At 38.1% G+C, this 26,227-nt stretch overlaps 1 protein-coding gene across 1 annotated transcript; it reads left to right on the top strand.

Moving 5' to 3' along the window:
- The first annotated feature begins 13,850 nt into the window (after positions 1 to 13,850).
- TUBA8 (tubulin alpha 8) lies at positions 13,851 to 20,624 on the top strand. The gene is made up of 5 exons (XM_084878609.1): positions 13,851 to 13,925; positions 14,028 to 14,250; positions 15,648 to 15,796; positions 17,125 to 17,805; positions 20,313 to 20,624. Exons 2-5 carry the CDS (start codon positions 14,223 to 14,225, stop codon positions 20,604 to 20,606), a joined length of 1,152 nt encoding a protein of 383 aa, XP_084734735.1. The 5' UTR covers positions 13,851 to 13,925; positions 14,028 to 14,222; the 3' UTR covers positions 20,607 to 20,624.
- Positions 20,625 to 26,227: the final 5,603 nt, after the last annotated feature.

Here is a 26,227-nt window from a genome sequence, read left to right on the forward strand (position 1 = left end):
ATTAGCTTTTTTTTTTAATTTTTCTTTATTTTATTTTTACCTTTCTTCCTTCTCTACTATCCACTAAGTTGCCTTTTTTTAGTGGTCACCTTTATTACAAGTTATTAATATTGTAAATACATTCCTGTTAAGTGCCTCTTGTGTTGTACCTGGTAGTGTTGTATTTTGTACCTTTAAATCAACGCAGGAGAAGGAACACCACATAACCAGACATTCTGAAAAGAGGCCATGGGGAGACAAAAACATAGTCCGCACATGAAAGAAAAGCAGGCATCACCAGAAAAGGAAGTAAACGAATCAGAGGCAAGCAGCGTAGCAGAGCAAGAATTAAGAATAATGATCATAGGATGGCTAAAAAGAATGGAAGAGAAAATTGACAATAACCAAGAAGAAATGAGGAAGAACCATGAGGAATTGAAGAAGAACCATGAGGAATTGAAGAAGAACCAAGAAGAAATGAAAAATGACATCGCTACCATGAAGAACTCAATAGAAAGCATCAAGAGTAGACTAGATGAAGCAGAGGACTGCATCAGTGAGCTAGAAGATAAGATGGAAAAAAATACCCAAGTAGAGCAGCTTCTAGAAAAAAAGAATAAAAAGCAGGAGAGCCTACGGGAGCTTTGGGACAATACAAAATAAATAATATTAGAATAATAGGGGTTCCAGAAGGAAAGGAAACTGGGGTAGACATGGAAAAAGTATTTCAAGAAATAATGACAGAAAACTTTCCTGAAATAGAGAAGAAAAAACCCACACAAATCCAAGATGCTCACAGAGTCCCAAGCAAAATGAATCCCAGAAGACAGATTCCAAGGCACATTATAATCAAATTGGCAAACAACAACAACAAAGTAAGAATCTTAAAAGCAGCAAGAGAAAGAAAGAAAATTACATACAAAGGAACCCCCATCAGATTAGCAACTGATTTCTCAACAGAAACTTATCAGGCCAGAAGGGAATGGGATGAAATATACAAAGTCATGCAAAGGAAGGGTCTGAATCCAAGAATACTGTACCCAGCAAGGCTATCAATCAAAATTGAAGGGGAAATCAGGAGCTTCACAGACCAAAAAAGACTGAAGGAATTTATCTCCACCAAACCAGCAATGCAAGAAATGCTAAAGGGTCTACTATAAAAATAAAGAAATAGGAAGTGAAGAAGGAATACGGGTATAGAATAAAAATGGCGTCAAATGAGTACCTGTCAATAATAACCTTAAATGTAAATGGATTAAATGCTCCAATCAAAACACATAGGGTAACAGATTGGATAAGAAAACAAGACCCATACATCTGTTGTCTACAAGAAACCCACCTCAGAAAAAAAGATGCACACAGACTGAGGGTGAAGGGATGGAAAAAAAGTTTTCCAGGCAAACGGAAATGAAAAAAAAAGCTGGGGTAGCGATACTTATATCTTACAAATTAGATCTCAGAGTGAAGGACATAATAAGAGATAATGAAGGGCACTTCATAATACTAAAGGGAACAATCCAACAAGAAGAAATAACCCTGGTAAATATATATGCACCCATTACAGGAGCAACCAAATACATAAAAAAAACTGCTGGAGGACATTAAGGGAGAGATTAATAGCAATACAATCATAGTTGGAGATTTTAATACCCCACTGTCACCCTTCGACAAATCATCTAAACAAAAAATCAGTAAAGAAATATCAATCCTAAATGACTCACTAGACCGGATGGAATTAATTGACATCTTCAGAACACTCCACCCCAAAGCCACAAAATGTACATTCTTCTCAAGTGCACATGGGACATTCTCAAAGATAGACCACATTTTGGGACATAGGCAAATTCTCTTCAAATTCAAGAAGATAGAAATCATATCAAGTATCTTCTCAGACCATAATGGCATAAAACTGGAAATTAACTACAATAAAAATAATCCAAAGAAATCAAACACATGGAGACTAAACAGCATGCTATTAAACAAGGACTGGGTTAGCAGAGAAATCAAGGAAGAAATTAAAAACATCCTGGAAACAAATGACAATGAAAACACAACAATCAAAAATCTATGGGACACAGCAAAAGCAGTTTTGAGAGGGAAGTTCATTTCCTTACAAGCCTATTGCAAAAAAAACTAGAAAAAAGGGTAACAGATGATCTAACTCTACAACTCAAAGAGTTAGAAAAGGAGCAACAAGAAAAGCCCAGTGTAAGCAGAAGGAAGGAAATAACAAAAATCAGAGCACAGATAAACGACATAGATACCAAAAAAACAATACATAAGATCAACAAAACCAAGAGCTGGTTCTTTGAAAGAATAAACAAGATAGATGAACCTCTAGCCAGGCTAACCAAGAAACAAAGAGAGAGGACCCAAATAAAAAAAATCAGAAATGAAAGAGGTGAAATAACAACATTCCCCACCGAAATACAATGGATTGTTACAAAATGCTATGAACAACTCTATTCCAACAAACTGAACAACCTGGAGGAAATGGACATATTCCTAGAAAAATACAAACTTCCAAAACTCGATCAGGAAGAATCTAAAAATCTCAATAGACCAGTGATTTGGGAAGAAATTAAAACAGTCATCAAAAAGCTTCCAGCAAACAAAAGCCCAGGGCCAGATGGCTTCACAGGAGAGTTTTACCAAACATTCAAGGAAGAACTAAAACCTATCCTCCTCAGGCTATTCCAAAAAATCCAAGAGGAAGGAACACTTCCAAACTCCTTCTATGAAGCCAGCATCACCCTAATACCAAAACCAGATAAAGACAACTCAATGAAACAGAACTACAGGCCAATATCCCTCATGAACATAGATGCCAAAATCTTCAACAAAATTCTAGCAAATCGTCTCCAGAAGAACATCACAAAGATCATACACCATGACCAAGTAGGATTTATTCCAGGAATGCAAGGATGGTACAATATCCGCAAATCAAAAAACGTGATACATCATATAAACAAATTGAAAGATAAAAATCATATGGTCATATCAATTGATGCAGAAAAAGCATTTTATAAAATCCAACACCCTTTCCTGATAAAAACTCTTTAACAAGGTGGGAGTACAAGGATCATACCTCAACATAATAAAAGCTATATATGATAAACCCACAGCCAACATTATACTCAATGGGCAAAAACTAAAACCATTCCCTCTAAGAACAGGAACAAGACAGGGATGCCCACTCTCGCCACTCCTGTTTGACATAGTACTGGAAGTACTAGCCATTGCAATTAGACAAGAGGAGGAAATAAAAGGCATCCAAATTGAAAAGAAGAAGTAAAGTTATCCTTATTTGCAGATGACATGATATTGTACATAAAAAACCCAAAAGACTCCATTAAAAAACTAATTGACTTAATAAGTGAATTTGGCAATGTAGCAGGATACAAAATTAATGCCAAGAAACCCATGGCATTTCTATACACCAACAGTGAAACTACAGAAACAGAGACTAAAAAAGCAATTCCATTTACCATCACACCAAAAAAAATTAAGATACCTAGGAATAAATTTAACTAAGGAAGTAAAGGACCTATATGCAGAAAACTACACGACACTGAAAAAAAAGATAGAGGAAGATGTAAGGAGATGGAAGAACATACCATGTTCATGGATTGGTAGAATCAACATCATCAAAATGTCCATACTTCGTAAAGCAATCTATAGTTCAATGCACTCCCCATTAAAATACCAACGGCATATTTCACTGACCTAGAAAGAACTCTCCAAAACTTCATTTGGAACAATAAAAGACCCCGAATAGCCACAGCAATCCTGAGAAAGAAGGGTAAAGTAGGAGGGATCTCAATACCAGACTTCAAACTGTATTACAAAGCCACTGTTCTCAAAACAGGCTGGTACTGGCATAAGAACAGACATACAGATCAATGGAATAGAATCAAGAACCAAGATATCAACCCAAATCAATATGCTCAATTAATATTTGACAAAGGAGGCACGAATATACAATGCAGTCAAGACAGTTTCTTCAATAAATGGTGTTGGGAAACTTGGGCAGACATATGCAAAAGAATGAAACTAGATCACCAACTTACACCATACACAAAAATAAACTCAAAATGGATACAGGACTTAAACATCAGACGGGAAACCATAAAAATACTAGAAGCATCCACAGGCAGCAAAATCTCAGACATATGCCAAAAGAACTTCTTCACTGATACTGCCCCTAGGGCAATGGAAGCTAAACAGAAAATAAACAAATGGGACTACATCAAAATAAAAAGCTTTTTTACAGCAAAAGAAACCATCAACAAAACAACAAGAAAGCCCACAGTGTGGGAGAACATATTTGCAAATAACACCACTGATAAAGTTTTAATCTCCAACATCTACAGACAGCTGATACAACTAAATAAAAGGAAGATGAATGATCCAATTAAAAAATGGGCAATGGACCTAAATAGAATATTTTCAAAAGAAGACAGAAGGAAGGCCAAAAGGCACATGAAAACATGCTCAAAGTCACTAATTATCCGAGAGATGCAAATCAAAACAACAATGCGGTACCATCTCACACCTGTCAGAATGGCCAACATCAACAAATCAACAAACGACAAGTGTTGGCGAGGTTGCGGGGAAAAAGGAACCCTCGTGCACTGCTGGTGGGAATGCAGACTGGTGCAACCACTGTGGAGAAGAGTGTGGAGTTTACTCAAAAAAACTGAAAATGGAACTCCCATTTGACCCAGTAATCCCACTCCTAGGAATATATCCCAAGAAACTAGAAACATCAATCAGAAAGGATATATGCACCCCTATGTTCATAGCAGCACAATCTACAATAGCCAGATTTTGGAAACAGCCTAGGTGCCCGTCAGCAGATGACTGGATCCAAAAACTATGTTACATCTACACAATGGAATACTATGCTGCCATAAAAAAGAAGGAATTCTCATCATTTGCAGCAACCTGGATGGAATTGGAGAACATCATGCTGAGTGAAATAAGCCAATCAGTGAAAGAGAAACACCACATGACCTCACTCATTTGTGGATAATAAAGATCATAATAAAATGATGAACCAAAAGATAGATATAGAGACAGTAAAGCAACAAGCAGTTTGTCAAATTACAACGGGGAGGGGAGGAGGATCTGGGGGAGATAATAGATCAACCGAAGGACTTGTATACATGCATATAAGTACAACCAATGACATAAAACTCTGGGGAGGAAGGGGATGTGTGGGAGGAAGAGAGGGGGGCAAAAAAAATCAATAAGATATGTAAATAAATAAATAAATAAATAAATAAATAAATAAATTTTAAAAAAATAAGTAAAATTACGAATGAGATATTTTACCTTCTTTTTCAAAATAAGTTTTGAAACCCAGTGTATGTTTGATATTTATAACATGTAAGTTTGGATGAGCCGCACTTCAGGTGTTCAATAGCCACAGCGGCTGGAGTCACTTCAGTGGACAATGCAGTCCTAGAGTCTTTGGTGCCAGACTTTCTGTTCAGAATCTTTAAGGACCAACCCTTTCTTATTCCTGTTTGTGATCAGAATACTAATTGTACCCATGATACATACATCCAGAATACACTCCTTCCATGAATGTTTATCTGCTCTATGATATTTTGAGACTCTGTGTGTGTACATGCATGTGTGTGCCTGCTGTCTAGGAAAGTCAGAGTCTGGGCACAAATATGAATGCTACCACTATATATGGTAGTGAATTTACGGGTAATTTTTACTGATATCACTAATTTATTTTTTTATTAAGGTATTATATGTGTACATATCTTTCCATTGCCTTCCCCACTCCCATACATGCCCTCTCCCCCAGAGTTTTTCGTTCATTGGTTTTGCTTATATGCATGCATACACGTCCTTCTGTTGATCTCTTATCTCCCCCATATCTCCCTATCCTCCCTGCTGTAATTTGACAGTCTGTTGCTATACTGTCTCTGTATCTAACTTTTTGTTCATCAGTTTATAACGTTCTTTATTATCCATAAATGAGTGAGGTCATGTGGTGTTTCTCTTTCATTGACTGGCTTATTTAACTCAGCATGATGTTCTCCAATTCCATCCAGGTTGCTGCAAATGATGAGAATTCTTTCTTTTTATGGCAGCATAGTATTCCATTGTGTAGATGTACCATGGTTTGCTGATCCAATCATCTTCAGACGGGCATCTAGGCTGTTTCCAAATCCTAGCTATTGTAAATTGTGCTGCTATGAACATAGGGGTGCATATATCCTTTCTGATTGGTGTTTCTGGATTCTTAGGATATATTCCTAGGAGTGGGATTACTGGGTCAAATGGGAGTTCCATTTTCAGTTTTTTAAGGAAACTCCATACTGTTCTCAACAATGGTTGCACCAGTCTGCATTCCCACCAGCAGTGCAGGAGGGTTCCTTTTTCTCTGCAACCTTGCCAACACTTGTCGTTTGTTGATTTGTTGATGTTAGCCATTCTGACAGGTGTGAGATGATACCGCATTGTTGTTTTGATTTGCATTAGTGACTTTGAGCATGTTTTCATATGTCTTTTGGCCTTCCTTCTGTCTTTTTTTGAAAATATTCTATTTATGTCCATTGCTCATTTTCTAATTGGATCACTTATCTTCTTTTATTTAGTTGTATAAGCTGTCTATAGATGTTGGAGATTAAACGTTTATCAGTGATAACATTTGTAAATATGTTCTCCCACACTGTGGGCTTTCTTGTTGTTTTGTTGATGGTTTCTTTTGCTGTAAAAAAAGCTTTTTATTTTGATGTAGTCCCATTTGTTTATTTTCTCTTTAGCTTCCATTGCTCTAGGGGCAGTATCAGTGAAGTAGTTCTTTTGGCATATGTCAGAGATTTTGCTACCTGTGGATACCTCTAGTATTTTTATGGTTTCCCATCTTATGTTTAAGTCCTGTATCCATTTTGAGTTTATTTTTGTATATGGTGTAAGTTGGTGATCTAGTTTCTGTTTTTGGCAAGTAACTGTTCAATTTTCCCAACACCATTTATTGAAGAGACTGTCTTGACTCCATTGTATGTTCATACCTCCTTTGTCATATATTCAGTGAGTATAGTGGTTTGGGTCAATATCTGGATTCTCTATTCTATTCCAATGATCTATGTATCTGTTCTTGTGCCAGTACCTCAAGAAAACAGTGCCTTTGTAATACAGCTTGAAATCTAGTATTGAGATTGCTCCTACTTTATTTTTCTTTCTCAGGATTGCTGTGGACATTCAAGGGCTTTTTTGTTTGTTTGTTTTTGTTTTGTTTTTGTTTTTTGTTTTTTTGTTCCAGATGAATTTTTGGAGAGTTCTTTCTAGGTCTGTGAAGTATGCCATTTTAATGGGGAGTGCATTGAACTTATAAATTGCTTTGGGAAGTATAGACATTTTGATGATGTTGATTCTACCGATCCATGAACATGGTATGTTCTTCGATCTGTTTACATCTTCCTCTATCTTTTCTTTTTCAGTGTCATGTAGTTTTCCGCATATAGGTCTTTTATTTCCTTAGTTAAGTTTATTCCTAGGTATCTTAGTGTTTTTTATTTTTGGTGTGATGTTAAATGGGATTGCTTTTTTAGTCACTGTTTCTGTAAGTTCACTATTGGTGTATAGAAATGCCATAGATTTCTTGTCATTAATTTTGTATCCTGCTACATTGACAATTTCATTTATTAAGTCTATTAGTTTTTTTGATGAAGTCTTTTGGGTTTTTTATGTAAAATATCATGTCATCTTTTTCCAATTTGGAGGCCTTTTATTTCCTCTTCTTGTCTAAATGCAATGGCTAGTACTTCCAGTACTATGTCAAACAGGAGTGGTGAGAGTGGGCATCCCTGTCTTGTTCCTGTTCTTAGAGTAAATGGTTTTAGTTTTTGCCCATTGAGTATGATGTTTGCTGTAGGTTTATCATATATAGCTTTTATTATGTTGAGGTATGAAATTTGTACTTCCACCTTGTGAGAGTTTTTATCAGGAAAGGGTGTTGGATTTTATCAAATGCTTTTTCTGCATCAATTGATATGACTATATTATTTTTATCTCTCAATTTGTTATGTGATGTATCACATTTACTGATTTTCAAATATTGTACCATCCTTGCATTCCTGGAATAAATCCTACTTGGTCATGGTTTATGATCTTTCTGATGTTCTGCTGGAGTCGATTTGCTAGAATTTTGTTGGAGATTTTGGCATCTATGATCATCAGGGATACTGGCCTGTAATTTTCTTTCATTGTATTGTCTTTATCTGGTTTTGGAATTAGGGTGATGCTGGCTTCATAGAAGGAGTTTGGAAGTGTTCCTTCCTCTTGAATTTTTTGGAATAGTCTGAGGAGGGCAGGTTTTAGTTCTTCCTTGAATGTTTGGTAAAACTCTCCTGTGAAGCCATCTGGCCCTGGGCTTTTGTTTGCTGGAAGCTTTTTGATGACTGTTTCAATTTCTTCCAAAGTCACTGGTCTATTGAGAATTTTAGATTCTTCCTGATTGAGTTTTGGAAGGTTATATTTTTCTTGGAATATGTCCATTTCCTCCAGGTTGTCCAGTTTATTGGAATAGATTTGTTCTTAGTATTTCGTTACAATCCTTTGTATTTTGGCAGGGTCTGTTGTTATTTCACCTCTTTCATTTCTGAGTTTGTTTATTTGGGTCCTCTCTCTTTGCATTTTTATGAGCCTGACTAGAGGTTCATCAATCTTGTTTATCCTTTCAAAGAACCAGCTCTTGGTTTTGTCGATCTTATGTATTGTTTCTTTGGTCTCTATGTCGTTTATCTCTGCTCTGATTTTTATTATTTCCTTCCTTCTGCTTACAGTGGGCTTTTCTTGTTGCTCTTTTTCTAACTCTTTGAGTTGTAAAGTTAGATAATTTGTTACTATTTTTTTGTTTGTTTTTTTGCAATAGGCTTGTAGAGATAAGAACTTCCCTCTCAAAACTGCTTTTGCTGTGTCCCATAGATTTTTGATTGTTGTGTTTTCATTGTCATATGTTCTCATGATATTTTCAATTTCTTCCTTAATTTCTCTGGTAACCCAGTCCTTGTTCAATAGAATGCTATTTAGTCTCCATGTGTTTAATTTCTTTGGATTATTTTTATTGTAATTGATTTCCAATTTTATGCCACTATGATCTGAGAACATGCTTCATATGATTTCTATCTTTTTGAATTTGAAGAAATTTTGCCTATGTCCCAACATGTGGTCTATCTTTTAAAATGACCCATGTGCACTTCAGGAGAATGTATATTCTGTGGCTTTGGGGTGAAATGTTCTGAAGATGTCGATTAATTCCATCTGGCCTAATGCGCCATTTAGGATTGATGTTCCTTTGTTGATTTTTTGTTTAGATGATTTGTCCAAAGGTGACAGTGGGGTATTAAAATCTCCAACTATGATTGTATTGCTATTAATCTCTCCCTTAATGTCCTCCAGCAGTTTTTTGGATTTTTTTTAATGTATTTGGTTGCTCCTGTATTGGGTGCATATATGTTTACCAGGGTTATTTCTTCTTGTTGGATTGTTCCCTTTAGTAATATGAAGTGCCCTTCATTATCTCTTGTTATGTCCTTCACTCTGAGATCTAATTTGTCAGATATAAGTATTGCTACCCCAGCTTTCTTTTTATTTCCATTCGTCTGGAAAATCTTTTTCCATCCCTTCACCCTCAGTCTGTGTGCATCTTTTTTTTTTTTTTTTTTTTTTTTTTTAAGTGTGTTTCTTGTAGAAAGCAGATATATGGGTCTTGTTTTCTTATCCAATCTGTTACCCTATTTCTTTTGATTGGAGCATTTAATCCATTTACATTTGAAGTTATTATTGATGGGTTTTTATTTGACGCCATTTTTATTCTATACCCGTGTTCCTTCTTTGCTTTCTATTTCTTTATTTTTACAGTAGACCCTTTAGCATTTCTTGCATTGCTGGTGTGGTGGTGATAAATTCCTTTAGTCTTTTTTTGTCTGTGAAGATCCTGATTTCCCCTTCAATTTTGATTGATAGCTTTGCTGAGTACAGTATTCTTGGATTCAGACCCTTCCTTTGCATGACTTTGTATATTTCATCCCATTCCCTGCTGGCCTGATGAGTTTCTGTTGTGAAATAAGTTGCTAGTCTGGTGGGGGTTCCTTTATATGCAACTTTGTCTCTCTCTGGCTGCTTTCAAGATTCTTCCTTTGTCGTTGGCGTTTGCCAATTTAATTATAATGTGTCCTGGCGTCAGTCTTTGGGATTCCTTTTGCTTGGGACTCCGCGAGCATCTTGGATTTGTGTCGGTTTTTTCTTCTCTATTTCAGGAAATTTTCTGTCATTGTTTCTCGAAATACGTTTTCCACATGTTCCTCAGTTTCTTTTCCTTCTGGAACCCCTATTATTCTAATATTGTTTTGTTTTGTATTGTCCCAAAGTTCCCTTAAGCTCTCCTCCTGCTTTTTAAATTTTTTTTCTATAAGCTGCTCTATCTGGGTATTTTTTTAATCTTGTCTTCTAGCTCACTGATGTGGTCCTCTGCTTCTTCTAGTCTACTCTTGATGCTATCTTTTGAGTACTTCATAGTAGCAATGTCATTTTTCATTTCTTCTTGGTTCATCTTCATTTCCTCTTGGTTCTTCTTAATTTCATCTTGGTTCTTACTCATATTGTCAAATTTTCTTCCATTCCTTTTAGCCATCTTATAATCATTACTCTGAATTCTTGCTCTGGTAGGTTGCTTGCCTCTAACTCATTTACTTCCTTTTCTGGTGATGCCTGCTTTTCTTTCATGTGCGGGATATTTCTTTGTCTCCCCATGGTATCACTTTTCAGGATGTCTGGTTATGTAGTTCTCCTTTTCCTGCGTTGATTTAAAGGCACAAAATACCGTGTTTCCTTGAAAATAAGACATTCTCCGAAAATAAGACCTACTTACATGTATGTTTCCTTCTGAGTGAAATATAAGGCATCCCCCCCAAAATAAGCCCCTCTCCCCCAGGCTAAACATGAGAAATTTTTTCCACTGATTCTGAAAGAAATGGAGTCACAAGAAATTCACCAGGAAATTCAGGAATTGGATTGTTATGATAATGTTCCAGAAGATGATGACATGATTGTCATTGAATAAATGAGTAAATTATTGATACTGTAAGATTCACAGTTTGTCTGGTTTGTGTTGACAACTACCGTACTTCCGTACCATATACAGGTAATAGATTTCCTTTATTTTCATTTAACAATAAATGTGTACCGTATTCTTCTTCATGGAAAAATAAGACATCCCCTGAAAATAAGACCTAGTGCATCTTTGGGAATAAAAATTAATATAAGACACTGTCTTATTTTCGGGGAAACAGGGTACAACATTACCAGGTACATAACAAAAGGCACTGAACAGGAATGTATTTGTGATATTAATAACCTCTAATAAAGGTTACCACTAGAGAAAAGCCAATTAGGAGATAGGAGAGAAAAAAGAAAAGTAAAAAAAAAACAAAAACAGAAGCCAGTTTGGCTCAGTGGTAGAGCATCGGTCTGCGGACTGAAAGGTCCCAGGTTCGATTCCAGTCAAGGGCATGTACATTGGTTGCGGGCACATCCCCGGTAGGGGGTGTGCAAGAGGCAGCTGGTCGATGTTTCTCTCTCATAGACGTTTCTAGCTCTCTAGCTCTCTATCTCTCTCCCTTTCTTTCTGTAAAAAATCAATAAAATATATTTTTTAAAAAAAAGAAAAGTAAAAAAAAATAGAGGGATAAATAAACAGAAAAAAGAAGAAAAAAGTAGTGTCAAAATGAAATTGGGAAATGAGAGAGAGAGAGAGAGAGAGAGAGAGAGAGAGAGAGAGAGAGAGAGAGAAGAAACAGACTAAGAGAGAAAAGGGGAACAAACTATATATATATATATATGGAGAATATTCCAATAGAACAACCACTAATCCCAGCAACAATACTTGGAGATTAATAGAAACTATAATACCCACTAATATCAAGCAAGGCTAGGATAGACAGAAGTAAAAAAACAAATAAAAACAAAGCAATTAAAAAATACTAAGCAACAATAACAACAAAAAATAAGCATATCAATCTCACTAAAAAGCATAAAAATTCAATATGATCAACATTCACGCAAACAATAACAAAAGGGCAGAGAGGAAAACAGTTTTTTGTTTTTTTAATAGTTAATATAGCAAAGAGAGTGGTATTTATGCACTTGGAGCAGGGGGTTAGAAATTAGGTATATAAGTAGGGTGAGAATTTTAGCAGGTGTACCACAGAAAGTATAGGGGAAAACTAAAGCAGGAAAGGGTTAAGATAAACAGGAGACGAAAAGGGGAAAGATTAGTAAGAGAGTGATGGCATAAAGGTCGAGTTGAGATAGGGTTAACGATGCTATAGTAGAGATGAAAATAGAATGAAGAAGACTAATCCCAATGTAAAATAAAGAGAAAATAAAATGGTACTTAAAAAAAAGAAAAAGGAAACAAAAAATGCAAAATAGCAGTAGTAATAATGATTGAAACTAAAAAAGTCTAATAATTCAAAAGGTAAAATCAAGTGAGGAAAAAGGAAAAAAATTGTTTCTTAAGTAAAAGATGTAAAAATGAAAGTAAAATAAAAAATAGAAAAAATAGCATAAAAAAATGTGCAGTAGTGGTCATTCACTTCATTTGTTATTCTATTTGGCATGCCTGTTTCTTGGTCCAGACAGTATTGCAGTTTCCTGAATTCCACTGTACCTCAGTTTTGTAAGCTAGTCCTTAATTTTAAATAGGCTATTTCTTAGTTATTTGTGTCCGTTTATTTTTGATTAATTAACAGTAATAATAATAATTTTAAAAGAGTCAGTTTATAATTCAGTCCCTAGGTGGCAGTGTTTCTGGATTGACTTCCCCATCTTTTTGGCTGCTCTAGCCTTCTTTCTCTATGGCACTCTCTATGAGTTTGTCGAGGTAGGCTGCTTAAGGTGCTGGCTCCCAGATGGTCTCTTCTCACTCTGATCCCCTGTTTCCAGGAAGGCAATTTCCCCCTGCAGTCTCCCAGGATATGCCAAACTGGGCAGTCCTTCCCTAGTACTCAGAAGCAAGGGGATGAAGGGGACCAGGCACAGGATGGGACTGCACCAAGGTGTCCAGATGTTCCGCTTTTGGCGGTACAGTCCCAATTCTTAACAATTTGTCCTGCGTCCCTTGGTGTTTTGAAAAAGTCCTGATTTTTGGGAAGATCACGCCAAACCCAGCACTGGGTCTTGCAGCGCGTGATTCTCTCTGCAGCCACTGCCTCTTTCGGAGCTGCTCTGGCCACGCAACCACTGCAGCCACCACCACCACCGCTGCCATGGGGACCCAGATCCCTCACATTATCCCTGGCAAACTCTGACCTTTCCTTGGGTGATTGAAGAACTCCCTTGAATCCACATGTTTGCGCCGATTGGGGCATCACAGCTGTTCAGTGGTCTCCACTTTTGTGGGTTTTTCAGGCCTCAGATAAGATCCTCTTTTCTTTGTAAGATGGAGTAGTTTTCCCTCTAAGCCTGTAGCTCTGGGAGAGATCTCCGCCGCAGTGCGGGTTGCTTGGTCAGGAAATCCTGTCCAGCAGACCTTTACCTTCTCTTAGAGTTCTGCTACCCCTTATCTTGCCAACTAACACTCCCCAAGCAACTCTCAGACACCCCTATCTACTCTGGGACTAGGTTCAGAACAGGTCCATCTGTTCGGCCGCTATTTTGTCTCCCATCACTGATTTGATTTTTGTCCTCCTTCATCAGCACAGAAGTCTCGTGGTTTAGAATTAGTCCCTTATTTCATTTGTGCAGCTGCCCCCTTTTTCCTTTTCTTGCTACAAAGAATTAACCTTGGAAAACAACCTTTAGAGCAAACCACAAAATGGTGGTTCTTCAAGAGCTAATTTTTAGTCCTTATGCTCAGACACCTGAGACCTCAGACCTGGTTCTGGAATGGCATGGCTGGAAGATAGACATCCTGTAAGGTGAATGCCAGGAGAGACAAATCCTTAGATGTGAGAGATATAGGACAGAGACATGGCTAGGTCCTAGGGCTCTCTGACCATGATTCTGCACTCTCCCCACAGAGGGAATGCATATCAGTCCATGTGGGTCAAGCGGGAGTTCAGATTGGCAATGCCTGCTGGGAACTCTTCTGCCTGGAACACGGAATTCAGGCAGATGGCACCTTTGGTGCCCAGGCCAGCAAGATCAATGACGACGACTCATTCACCACCTTTTTTAGTGAGACTGGCAATGGGAAGCATGTGCCCCGGGCTGTCATGGTAGACCTGGAGCCTACAGTCGTAGGTGAGTATGGACTAGGACTCTCCCCACAGAAAGCAACATGAGACTGTGAGGCTTTGTTCATGAGTCTAAGGAAGCAGAATCTTCAACTGGAAGTTGGGGGTGACTTAGCTAGAGCCATTCTGTTCCCTATGATGTCTGTCAGTTCCTTGAATTGTCCATAATTGGGGAACTCACAATAGGGACCAGGACTCTTTGCTCTCCCATTACAGCTCTAACTTAATTGCAAATAAAATGCTCTCTGCTTAAACCTGTGGAGACAGATTAAATTGTCAAAATTGTTTACAATATACTAAGGCTAAAGAATACAAATGATTTCAGGTGTTATAGGAAGGCCCCAAATAGCCAGTTTCTCGAGGTTTCTGATTCTATAATAATTTCAACCTATTCTCACAGGGTTGGTATAAGCTTGCAGTGTCTGGCACACAAAATGGAATAATACAAGGCATTTTTCTTATAGCCAGAGGTGACTATAAAAGCATGAACTTCACTTAAATATTAGAAAACAGAAATTTAAGTCTCTTCCTGAGTTCACCCCATTCAAGCACCATTTCCCTGGATCTGGATTTCCTCAGCTCCAAGCTGGGTCAACAATCAAAGGATGTATAAGCTTCACAAAGACATCTGAGCAAATGTCTATAAGGCCTGACCACTAATTTCTAGGCACAGCTGACTCCAGGTACTTGAGAACTTTCTATAAATACAAAAAGTGCAGATTACCCTTACAGGCCACCATTCAAATGGATGCTTTCTCTAAGGGAGTAGTACACCCCTGAAGAGAAGAAGGGGTGCAATTGGGACCTGGTGCCTCTAATTGGCTATGTGTCCATTTTGTGTGGACCCTTAGAGGTGAGCAGAGTCCTCTTGAGAGCCTTTCCAGGGCTCCTGCTCCTCTACAACCTTTCATTCTAAAGTATCTTTAATACCTGATATTATTACCACCTTGAGGAGGAGGTGATGGGGAACTATTCCTGGGAGAGAATAGGAAATGGGCAGATCACCCTGAATCTTTCTCTGTCTCTAGAACATTTTAATGCAAGTGAAATCAGGTTAAGTTTTGAGATAACTTTGCAGCATGAAAGAAAAAATAAGAGGGAAGCCTTGAGGGATCAAGGTAAATGGAAGGAGTGGCAATCAACTTTAGTGTTCAGTGAGCTTTGTAAAGTTAAGGCTTTTTTAAGTTGTAACCAGGAGAGCAGCAGGCTTCTTATCACCTGCTGGAGTCACTAGCTTCTGGTTCTTTTAGTGCCTATGTCACTTTAGACTTATCTTAGCCTTTTGCACATTTGAATTCACCTTTGTAGAGTTTTACAGTAGGGAAGTGAAGACCCAGAAGGCTGATATAGGATATTATAATGGAAAAGGAGATAGTAAGACCAATGGTCCCCCTCTCTTGGTAGATGAGGTTCGGGCAGGAACCTACCACCAGCTCTTCCATCCAGAGCAGCTAATCACAGGAAAGGAGGATGCAGCTAACAACTATGCCCGGGGCCACTACACAGTGGGCAAGGAGAGCATTGACCTGGTGCTGGACTGCATAAGGAAGTTGGTAAGTGTTAATAAGGGCAGGCTAAAGTGGATAGGCTTAGACTCATACCTCTCTGAGCAGAATGGGTAGAGACATGTGGCTATAGGCTATAGGATAGAACTCCTAAGATTTGGGAATTTTTGCAAGAAGCATTCATAGGGATAGTGCACTTTCTTCTACCTAAACCTCATGGACTACCCTACAAGATGATGCCTTATTAATATCATTGATACTCTGTGGTAGTGTCTGGAGAAAACTCCAGGCATAAGGAAGGCTAAATTCCAACAAGGAAAGTTTGAAGCATAGTTAACAAAGCATTAAACTTGGAAGAGAGGACAGGAAGTGATTGTTGATGTATTTCAGTACAAATGCCATTATGAATGTTTATTAAATATTATATATTCCTTAATTTAATCCCCTTAATAAGGATATGAAGGAGGTCACTTCCCTATACTTTACATGAAGAAATGAGGGCCAGGGTGGTTAAAAAAATTGGCTCAGGTCACACAGTAGAAAATGGCAGATTTAGGATTTAAACCAGGTTGGTTTGACTAGAAAGCTCTAGATGTAGAGTGGTCACATCTACTTGAACCTTCATTTCCTTAGCTGCCTAATGAAAAAGGGGAAACTTGATCAGGTGTTCTTGAGAGCTAAGGATTCCAAATTTTTTATGTGCTTACCCTTTCAGTTTAGAAAAGGGGTTATAGTGGTCATTAGTCTCAAAACTGTCTGATCCCCAAAAGTTCATAAACACTGGATTGAATGATTATAGATTACACCTTGTGAATCTATAAAATCTCTTCATTCTGATAGGCACTGACATTGGGTGCTTACTGCATGTTAAGTCCTTGTCCAGCATATTATGCTATTTCACTTAATGATCACACTAACCTTATGATATGAGTGTATTTTTTATTGTCCCACTTTAACCAAGAAGCAACAGAAGTCTGGAGAGGTTCCATAACTTGCTTAAATTTGTACAACTGGAAAATGTCAAATTGATATTAAAACTCAGGTTCTCTGACTCCATTAATATTTCTAAAATTGTTTCCTGAGCCACCTTCCCAGGTTTGGCTGAGATCTACAGGTCAGCAGTTTCCATAAAGTCAAATGATGAAGGCAGGGGAAATGGGTGAGGAATTTGGGGCTCTCAAAGGGCGTAGTCATTAACTACTGTTGTTCTGAAACTTTCATTCCTGGTTCCACAAAGCCACTGGATTGAAATGCTAATCTACCTAGAGGCATATGGATGTATAGTTTGCTGTCCCATATTTTAACTAGCCCTCCCAAGGTTGGGTATTCTTAGAAACTTGTCTTCATGGTTTATTCTCATGTCTTACTCTCTCAAGACAGATGCCTGCTCTGGCTTGCAGGGCTTCCTGATCTTCCATAGTTTTGGTGGGGGCACTGGCTCTGGCTTCACTTCTCTACTGATGGAACGCCTCTCCTTGGATTATGGCAAGAAGTCCAAGCTAGAGTTTGCTATCTACCCAGCCCCCCAGATCTCCACTGCAGTGGTTGAGCCCTATAACTCCATCTTAACCACCCACACCACACTGGAACATTCAGATTGTGCTTTCATGGTAGATAATGAAGCCATCTATGACATCTGCCACAGGAACCTAGACATTGAGCGCCCCACCTATACCAACCTCAACCGCCTTATTAGCCAAATCGTATCTTCCATCACTGCCTCTCTCCGCTTTGACGGGGCCCTCAATGTGGACCTCACTGAATTCCAGACCAACCTGGTGCCCTACCCCCGCATCCACTTCCCACTGGTCACCTATGCACCCATCATCTCTGCTGAGAAAGCCTATCATGAACAACTTTCAGTGGCTGAGATAACCAGCTCCTGCTTTGAGCCCAATAGCCAGATGGTAAAGTGTGACCCAAGACATGGCAAGTACATGGCCTGCTGCATGCTCTACCGTGGGGATGTGGTGCCCAAGGATGTGAATGTCGCTATTGCTGCCATCAAAACCAAGAGGACCATCCAGTTTGTAGACTGGTGTCCTACTGGCTTCAAGGTGAGAGCTGATGACACAGGGAGGAGTTATACACCTAGAGAAGCAGAGGTAGATTACCAAGGATGGGGGAGAAGGACATGAAAATTCCAGAGTCTTGAACAGATACACAATTCCATGGACACTTCAGGCTTTATTGGAATAATATGGGAAGAGGGGCTTAAGCCAACTGTACCATTAATTAAATTCATTCATTCACTCACTAATTTAATTTATACAGGTAAGGGGAGAATTTATTATAAAGGATTAGTAAAAGAATGGGAGGGGCACTATTGAAATAGGGAGAAGACTTCTACGGCTCCTACCCTAATATCTACAAGCATCTCACAGGTCAGGCAAAAAAAGGGTGTTTCTTTTGTAGGGAGGAATGAACAGGATAGAAAGAACATGTGTGGGCAAATGATATGAACAGGATAAAGGAGTAGAGGTAGTTGTGATTTGACAGTATATTAGAAAATAGAGATAACCAAATTATTAAAGTTGCCAAAGAGGTCTAATTCCCTCCATTTAACAAAAGATGTGTTCTCCTAATTTATTGTGAAAAATTAATTATTTTTGTGGAAATGTGAAATATCCAGGGAAGACCCATGGATAAAGTGCTAAACACTGAATAGTGATAAAACCACCATTTGAGTTGCACTAGCAGGGCATGCAGCTGGCTCTGAACATGTGAACTGGTTGATCACTTTGTCCTGTGTTCCATGGTCTTTACAGAGATTCCACCAGCAAAATAACTACCATCATTTATATTAATTAACACCACCCAGGCCTTTAATAATTCGGAGGTTTACTAAGCACCAGACTGGAGATAGTGATGAACATATCTCAGTTTTTCCCTGGTGGGACTTACAAAAACAAGGCACCATGTGCCAGCCTCTTGGCTGACCTATTTGGCCTATGAAACGCTGACGTAGCTGATCTGCTGAGAAAGGAATTGTGTAACATTCTTCTTCATTGCCCTACTCATAGGTATATACATAATCTTTTTTTTTTCTATGTTCTGCCTATTTTGTGTGTCAGTTCTGGTTATTCTTATGAAAACAGTCACACTCTTCAAAAAATGCACTTTTTTTTCCTATTTCAAATGGAAACAATAAAACATACTAATAAGAAAGAAGTAGAAAAAAAAATGAGATGTGACGGTGATGGGGAAGTTAACAAAGGAAGACCCCCTCCCATTCTCTACTTTATTTTAAACTGAAGCTTTGGGGTCATGTCCAGAAAGATAAGATAGTGCCATCAACTTGATCTGCTTTTCAAAAAAGTCAGGCTGTGGGAAAGTTGTTGTTGAACTTCCTCCTCTTTCATCATTCTCAAGATGCTTGTCTCCACTTGGTTTAGATCAAGGAATACTAGGGTTCAAAACGGAGAGTTAGCTCTAAGCAACACCATTCTTATTTTTGGTATTTACTCCTGTCTTAGCATCAACTTTATCACCAAAATACTACTTTTATCTAAGAGGAATGGTAGGCCCTTGTGAATCCATTTAATGGTTTAACCACTTACCTGTATAGCCTGCTGCCACTCCCACCTCCACCTCTCAATAAATCATATATTTATTTTAAAGCTATGAATTGAAGAGATTGGCAATTAATGCATGGTGGCCTGGGTAGAAGAGGTATATTTCAGGTGGCACCATGAGTCTTAGTCGATAAGTATTATCACAGTTTGTCACTTTATATTTCTTCCAGGTTTCTACAGTTCCTAGGCTTGGCTTTGGTTTGATATGTATGTGAGGAAAAGAAAGATTTCTAGCATAGTAGTCCCACCATAAGATTGAGCTGGATTTGTTGGTAGGCCTTGCCATGCTACCATAATTGAGAAGTAGACTTGTCCAGGCAAGAGTTTTTAACTTTCTTTGCTTGGAGTCCTTGCTTTTCTTCTAAAAAGTCCCACTTCTTAGAGATCCAATGCTTGATTAACACTAATTCCATTGCCAGACCTTTTGGATATTTTTATTTATTGCTCTGGAATATCTCTATGACCTTTTAAAAAATCCTTCACCCTTGGCAGAAAAACTTCCCTAAATTTATTGACAGCATAACTAAAAAGAACTTCAAATGACCATTTGAGAAAGAATAAACCTCATAATAACTTCAAGTCTAGAAATTAATTTGCCCCTAAAAGGGAACCTATTTCCATTTTAAAGATAAACATGTACTAGTATTACACACCTCCCCCTTAACAATCTCATTCATTACCCTCATTTGTCTACTTGAATCTCCCCACAAACATCTATTACCAGCCCTGTTCTCCTTTTTATCTTTATCAGTCTTTAGATTCTCTAGGCTTTCTTGAATTTGCCTGTACCCAATCCCACTCACTTTTATTTTCTTCTCAGCATTCACCTTTCCCTCTACCTCCCTGCTTCCCAACCTCCTGCTCTCCTCTTTTAACCCCTGTGCCTGAATCCTACTCCCACACCCTGTGATGAAGTTGCCTCATCTCAAGTCACCCTTTGGCTACCCTGCATCTTCTTTTGTTGTTCTTACTCTTTCTCTGTTCTCCAGGTGGGCATCAACTACCAGCCGCCCACTGTGGTGCCAGGAGGGGACCTGGCCAAAGTCCAGCGGGCTGTCTGCATGTTGAGCAACACCACAGCGATTGCAGAGGCCTGGGCCCGCCTTGACCACAAGTTTGACCTCATGTATGCCAAGCGGGCTTTTGTCCATTGGTATGTTGGAGAGGGTATGGAAGAAGGAGAATTTTCTGAAGCTAGGGAGGACCTAGCTGCCCTAGAGAAGGATTATGAAGAAGTGGGGACTGATTCATTTGAAGAAGAAAATGAAGGGGAGGAATTTTAAATATACATGTTCCTCATGGCTGTGCCTCTTTATTTTTGCTGCTCCACTCCAAGCACATGTAACTATTCTAAGAGTCATAGATGACACTCCCAGCTCCAGCCTGATCTCTGTCTGACACCAGTACATGTGGGATGACTCGGCTGAAAATGGATGCTATGCTCCATCAGATCCTCCCTTGGGTAAAAACAGCTTTGTGTCATTACAGAAAAGGAGAGTCATTGTCTTTGAGTTTAGGTGAAGCCCACTTACATGTGTGGTGAGGTCTGATCAGGATTTTGAATTCTGGATAAGGTAATTGCCAGGGCTGATCAGCAGACCCTGAGTGATGGATGAATGATTACTCTGACACATGTTTCCATAAAAGAGAGGGCTAAAGAAGTGCCTGGCTAGAGAAACCAAACAACCCCATTCACCTGTCTCCTTAGGCTTTTATTATAATAACAGCTTGAACTAAAATTAACTATTAGATACTATCAACAAGGTAAATATCCTTTGAGAAGACATGCATTTGTAGTGTTTAAGCAAGGATGTCTAAAGATTAAGCATAAAAATACCAGTAAACACCCGGGGGCTCCCGTGTATACACACTTTTTTGGAAAGATTAAGGCAGAGGTGATTGCCTTCAGCCAACTCCAGCAGGAGGTTCTGACCTTTCAGAGTTTCCTCTTTACACATTTCTAACCAAGTCCCATGCTTCCCCACAGGCTATGTTTACCTTAAAACATAGCCTGTTGGTTAGGGGATGGTAAAACATTAGGGAAAGGAAAGATCTGGGCATTAGGAAGGGAGTGACACTATTTAAGAACTGGTGAATCAGTGAGAAACAAGACAGACACATTTCCTGCCACATAATCACACAAAGGAAGGAATGAGATAATTTCAGATAGTGTTAAGTGATATGAAGTAAACCAACAGTGGTGAGAAGTACCTGGGGGAATATAGTCAAACTTCAGTTCCTGACTGTCTCTTATCTTGAAAATTCGCTCCTCAACCTGATAATCCTTTTGTGCTGATGCCTGAATGATTAGTCACAAGTCTCTCAGGTGACAAATGAGAATGCATGAGTATGAGTCAGTTTACCACTAAACCTCATGTTATAAAGATCTGGGGAGCTGAAACCGGTTTGGCTCAATGGATAGAGCATCAGCTTGGGGACTGAAGGGACCTGGATTCGATTCCGGTCAAGGGCATGTACCTTGGTTGCGGGCATATCCCTAGTAGGGGGTGTGCAAGAGGCAGCTGATTGATGACACTCTCTCATCGATGTTTCTAGCTCTCTATCTCTCTCCCTTTCTCTCTGTACAAAATCAATAAAATATATATTTTTTTAAATAAATTTTAAAAAAAAGATCTGGGGAAATTATGCTGTGAATATTTTCATGGGTTATTTTTTAAAATATATTTTATTGATTTACAGAGAAGAAGGGAAAGGAATATAGAGTTAGAAACATCTATCAAGTGCCTTCTGCATGCCCCCTACTAGGGATGTGCCTGCAACCAAGGTACATGCCCTTGACCAGGAATCAAACCTGGGACCCTTCAGTTTGCAGGCTATGCTCTATCCACTGAGCCAAACCGGTTAGGGCATTTTCATAGGTTAGTTTGCTTTTGTTGCTGCTTATTACTTTTAAATAATTTTTACTGTACATTTCATTTCCTTTTTGTTAAATGTTCATTTACATTTCATGTCCTTTTTAAAAAGTGTTTATTTATAGTGCATTAGATATGTATATAACAAAGGTTAAAAGAAGGAATTATTTGGGGTCTGGTACAAATTAATTCAATTTACATAATTTCTAATGGGAAAAAATGATTTGGTTTTCAAACAAATTGCTTCTCCAACAGCCTTCGGGAACAAATTAGGTTTCAGAACCAAGGTTCCATTGTACTCTTTTATATTGGCTTGTCAGAAAAGTCCTCATGGAGAATTGAATGAAGAAAAGAGCCATTATGGGGAGTTCTAGAGTCAGGGGATGCTGCCATAGGGCAAAAACACATATGTGGAACAAGTACTAGTATACACAAAAGCATTGAAAGGTTTTAAGTAGAATATTGACTCTAGTTTATATATATACATTCCTTATCTCTAATTCTCCCAGTAGTCTCAAATGGATATTCTCATTTTACAAATGAAGAACCTGAGATTTAGAGTTTGTATAAGAAATGGACCACCAATTCTATTCTCTTGTCTATCCTACACTTACTGCTTTATAAAATTATGAATGAGAGGAAAGCAAAAGTGTATATCATTTACATAGAGGAGAACAAGTTATTGCATCTCTTCTCTGAAGTTGGCAGTTCTAGCAGGATTTTAGAAAATATCAAGACGACTCTAAACTACTGGTAAGATATCCAGGGTTGGGCCCATAGTAGGTCAATATCCATCAAATGGATACCTTATTAATTGTTAACTTTTCCTAAATGTTTCTATTTGATACTCTTTGGAAGCCCTGAGAAAAATAGAATGAAATGGTGGATTAAATTGATTTTTGAAAGGGAACCATCTTTGATTCTTGGAATAAAACTATACTTGGTCAAGGTGTACAATTTGTCTTATACATTGCTGAACTCTATTTCCTAGTATTTTGTGAAGATTTTTGCATCTGTATTCATGAGGGATATTTGTCTGCAGTTTTCTCTTATTTGTACTATGTCTGATTTGGTTTCAAGATAATTCCTGTCTGCCCTATCCAGTTTGGCTCAGTGAGTAGAGCGTCGACCTGCAACTGAAGGGTCTGGGGTTCGATTCCGGCCAAGGGCTTGATCCCCAGGGTGGAGCATGCAGGAGGCAGCCAATCAGTGATTCTCTCTCATCATTGATGTTTCTATCTCTCTCTCCCTCTCCCTTCTTCTCTGAAATCAATAAAAAAAATTTTTTTTAAAAAAGATAATACTGGTCTTATAAAATGAGATGGGAAGTGGTCTCCTATTTCTGAAAGTATACAATTAATGTTAATTCTTAAAACATTTGGCAGAATTCTTCAGTGAAACCAACTGGGCCTGCATATTTCTTTATTGGGAGTTTTACAAATTAACAGTTCAATTTCTTTAAAAGTTATAGTATTATGTAAATGATCTTTTTCATATTGGTGAGCTATGGCAGTTTGTGCTATTCAAGAAGTTGGTCCAGTTGCAATAAAGTATCAAACTTACGTGTATAGAGTTTATAGTATTCTCTTATTATGCTTTTGTGTCTGCGGGGTCCTAGTAGTATTCCTGTTTAATGCCTGATACTTGTTTATTTGTATTTTCTTGCTTTTTTTCTTTGTCAGTCTTGTTAGAAGTTTGTCAATTTTATTGTTCTTTCCAAAGAATAAGCTTTTGATTTCATTGATTTTTCTTCTTCGTGTATCAGTTTTCAAGCTCATTGATTTATACTCTTTATTAATTCCTTCCTTCTTCTTGCTTTGAGTTTACTTTGCTTTTTTTCTAATTTCTTGTGGTTAGAGGATAGATTATTGATTTGAGACTTCTTTTCTAATGTAGATGTTTAGTGCTATAAATTTCTTTTTCAGTACTGCTTTAACTATGTCCCACAAATTTTGATATGTTGTGCCAGTAGTCTGATAAAATCAATCCTGGTAAATATTCCATGTGCACTTGAAAAGAATATATGTTGCTATTGTTGCAGAAAGTGTTCTATAAATATTTATTAGATTCTGTTGGTTGATGGAATTCTTGTGTATTTATTATCCTTGCTGATTTCCTATTTAGCTGTTCTGTCACTTATTGAGAAAGGTATTGAAGTCCCCAACTTTTTTCCCTTTAGTTCTGTCAGTTTTTGCTTCACATATTTGGCATTTTTACCTTTGGTGTATATACATTTAGGATTTATATGTCTTCTTGGTAGGTTGATCTTTTTATCATTATATAATATATTTTTCTGTCCCTCATAATTTTTTGTTCTGAAATCCACTCTGATATTAATATAGCCACTGCTGCTTTCTTTGATTGTTGTTTACATGGCACTTAGTAGTATTTTTCCAGTTTTACTATCAACCTATCTATATCATTATATTTGAAGAGAGTTTTCTGAGGACAACATATAGTTGGTTCATGGTTTATTTTAAAGCCACTTTGCCAATCTGTCTATTATTTAGCATATTTAAACTATTTACATTTAGCAATTATTGGTATGTTAGAGCTTAGGTCTGTCCTTTAGGCTGCTGTAGTTACTATATTACACTGGTATCACAGTCCACTAGTGTTGACAATTTAAGAGAATATAGAAACCTTTATATAATACCTTTAAGTCATTTTTACCCTCCCTCATTTATAATGCAATTCTCTTAAATATTTCTTCTAGATACTTAGAGAACCACATTATATAATGTTATAATTTTCACTTAAGCCCTCAAAAAGGAAAGTCTAGTGTGTTTACCTATTATATTATTATTCATGTTGTTCTTTATTCTTCCCTGATGTTCTAAAATTCTTTTTTTTTTTAATTTTCTTTCAATTTCAAGAACTTCCATTAGACATTTTTTTTCATGAGTAGTTCTGCTGGAAACAAATTCTCTTAGTTTTTCTTCATCTGAGAATGTCATGATATCCTTAATATTCTTGAAGGGCATTTTCACTGGATAATAGAATTCTGGGTAGAGAGGTCTTTTCTTTAAGCATTTGAAAATGTTGTGCCATTTCTTTTTGGCCTCTGGACTGAGAAGAAATCAACTTTCACTTTTTGAATTGCTTTTTCTTTATTGATAAGGTGTCATTTTTATGTCTTGCTGCTTTCAATATTTTTTCTTTACCTTTATGTTTTAGAAGTTTGATTATTATATATACTGATGTAGATTTCTTTAGCCTTATCTTGAGAGTCCACCCAGATTCTTTTTTTTTTTTTTAATGTGTTTTATTGCTTTTTTAAGAGAGGAAGAGAGAGGGATAGAGTTAGAAACATCGATGAGAGAAAGAATCATCAATCAGCTGCCTCCTGCACACCCCCTACTGGGGATGTGCCCACAACTAAGCTACATGCTCTTGACCGGAATCGAACCCCGGGATCTTTTAGTCTGCAGGCCAGTGCTCTATCCATTGAGCCAAACCGGTTTCGGCCACCCAGATTCTTAAATATGTAGATTTATGCCTTTTGCCAAATTTTTGAAGTTTTCAGCCATCATATCTTCAAATAATTTTCAGCCTCATACTTTCTCCTCTTTTTTTTAGAACTTGATGACATAAATATTACATTTTCATTATAGTGCCACTAGAGGACCAGTGCATGAAATTCATGCATGGGGGTGGGGGGTGGAGGGAAGAGGGGTGGTGGCGAGGGTTGTCCCTCAGCCCAGCCTGCACCCTCTCCAATCTGGGACATCCCTCCAACAATCCAGAACTGCTGGCTCCCAACTGCTTGCCTGCCTCTGTCTGATTACCCCTAACCACTTCTGCCTGTCAACCTGATCACCCCTAACCAATCCCCTGCCAGCCTGATTGATGCCTTACTGCTCCCTGGCTGGCCTGGTTGCTCCTAACTGCCCTCCTAACTGCCCTCCCTGCTTGCCTGATAGCCCACAACTGCCCTATCCTGCAGGCCTGACCCCCTCCCAAACTACCCTCCTCTGTGGGCCTGGGTCCCTCCCAACTGCCCTCCCTTGCTGACCTGGTCTCCCCTAACT

The sequence above is a fragment of the Pipistrellus hanaki genome (genome assembly GCF_964339955.1).
Source record: "Pipistrellus hanaki genome assembly, chromosome: 3".
NCBI classification, from domain to species: domain Eukaryota; kingdom Metazoa; phylum Chordata; class Mammalia; order Chiroptera; family Vespertilionidae; genus Pipistrellus; species Pipistrellus hanaki.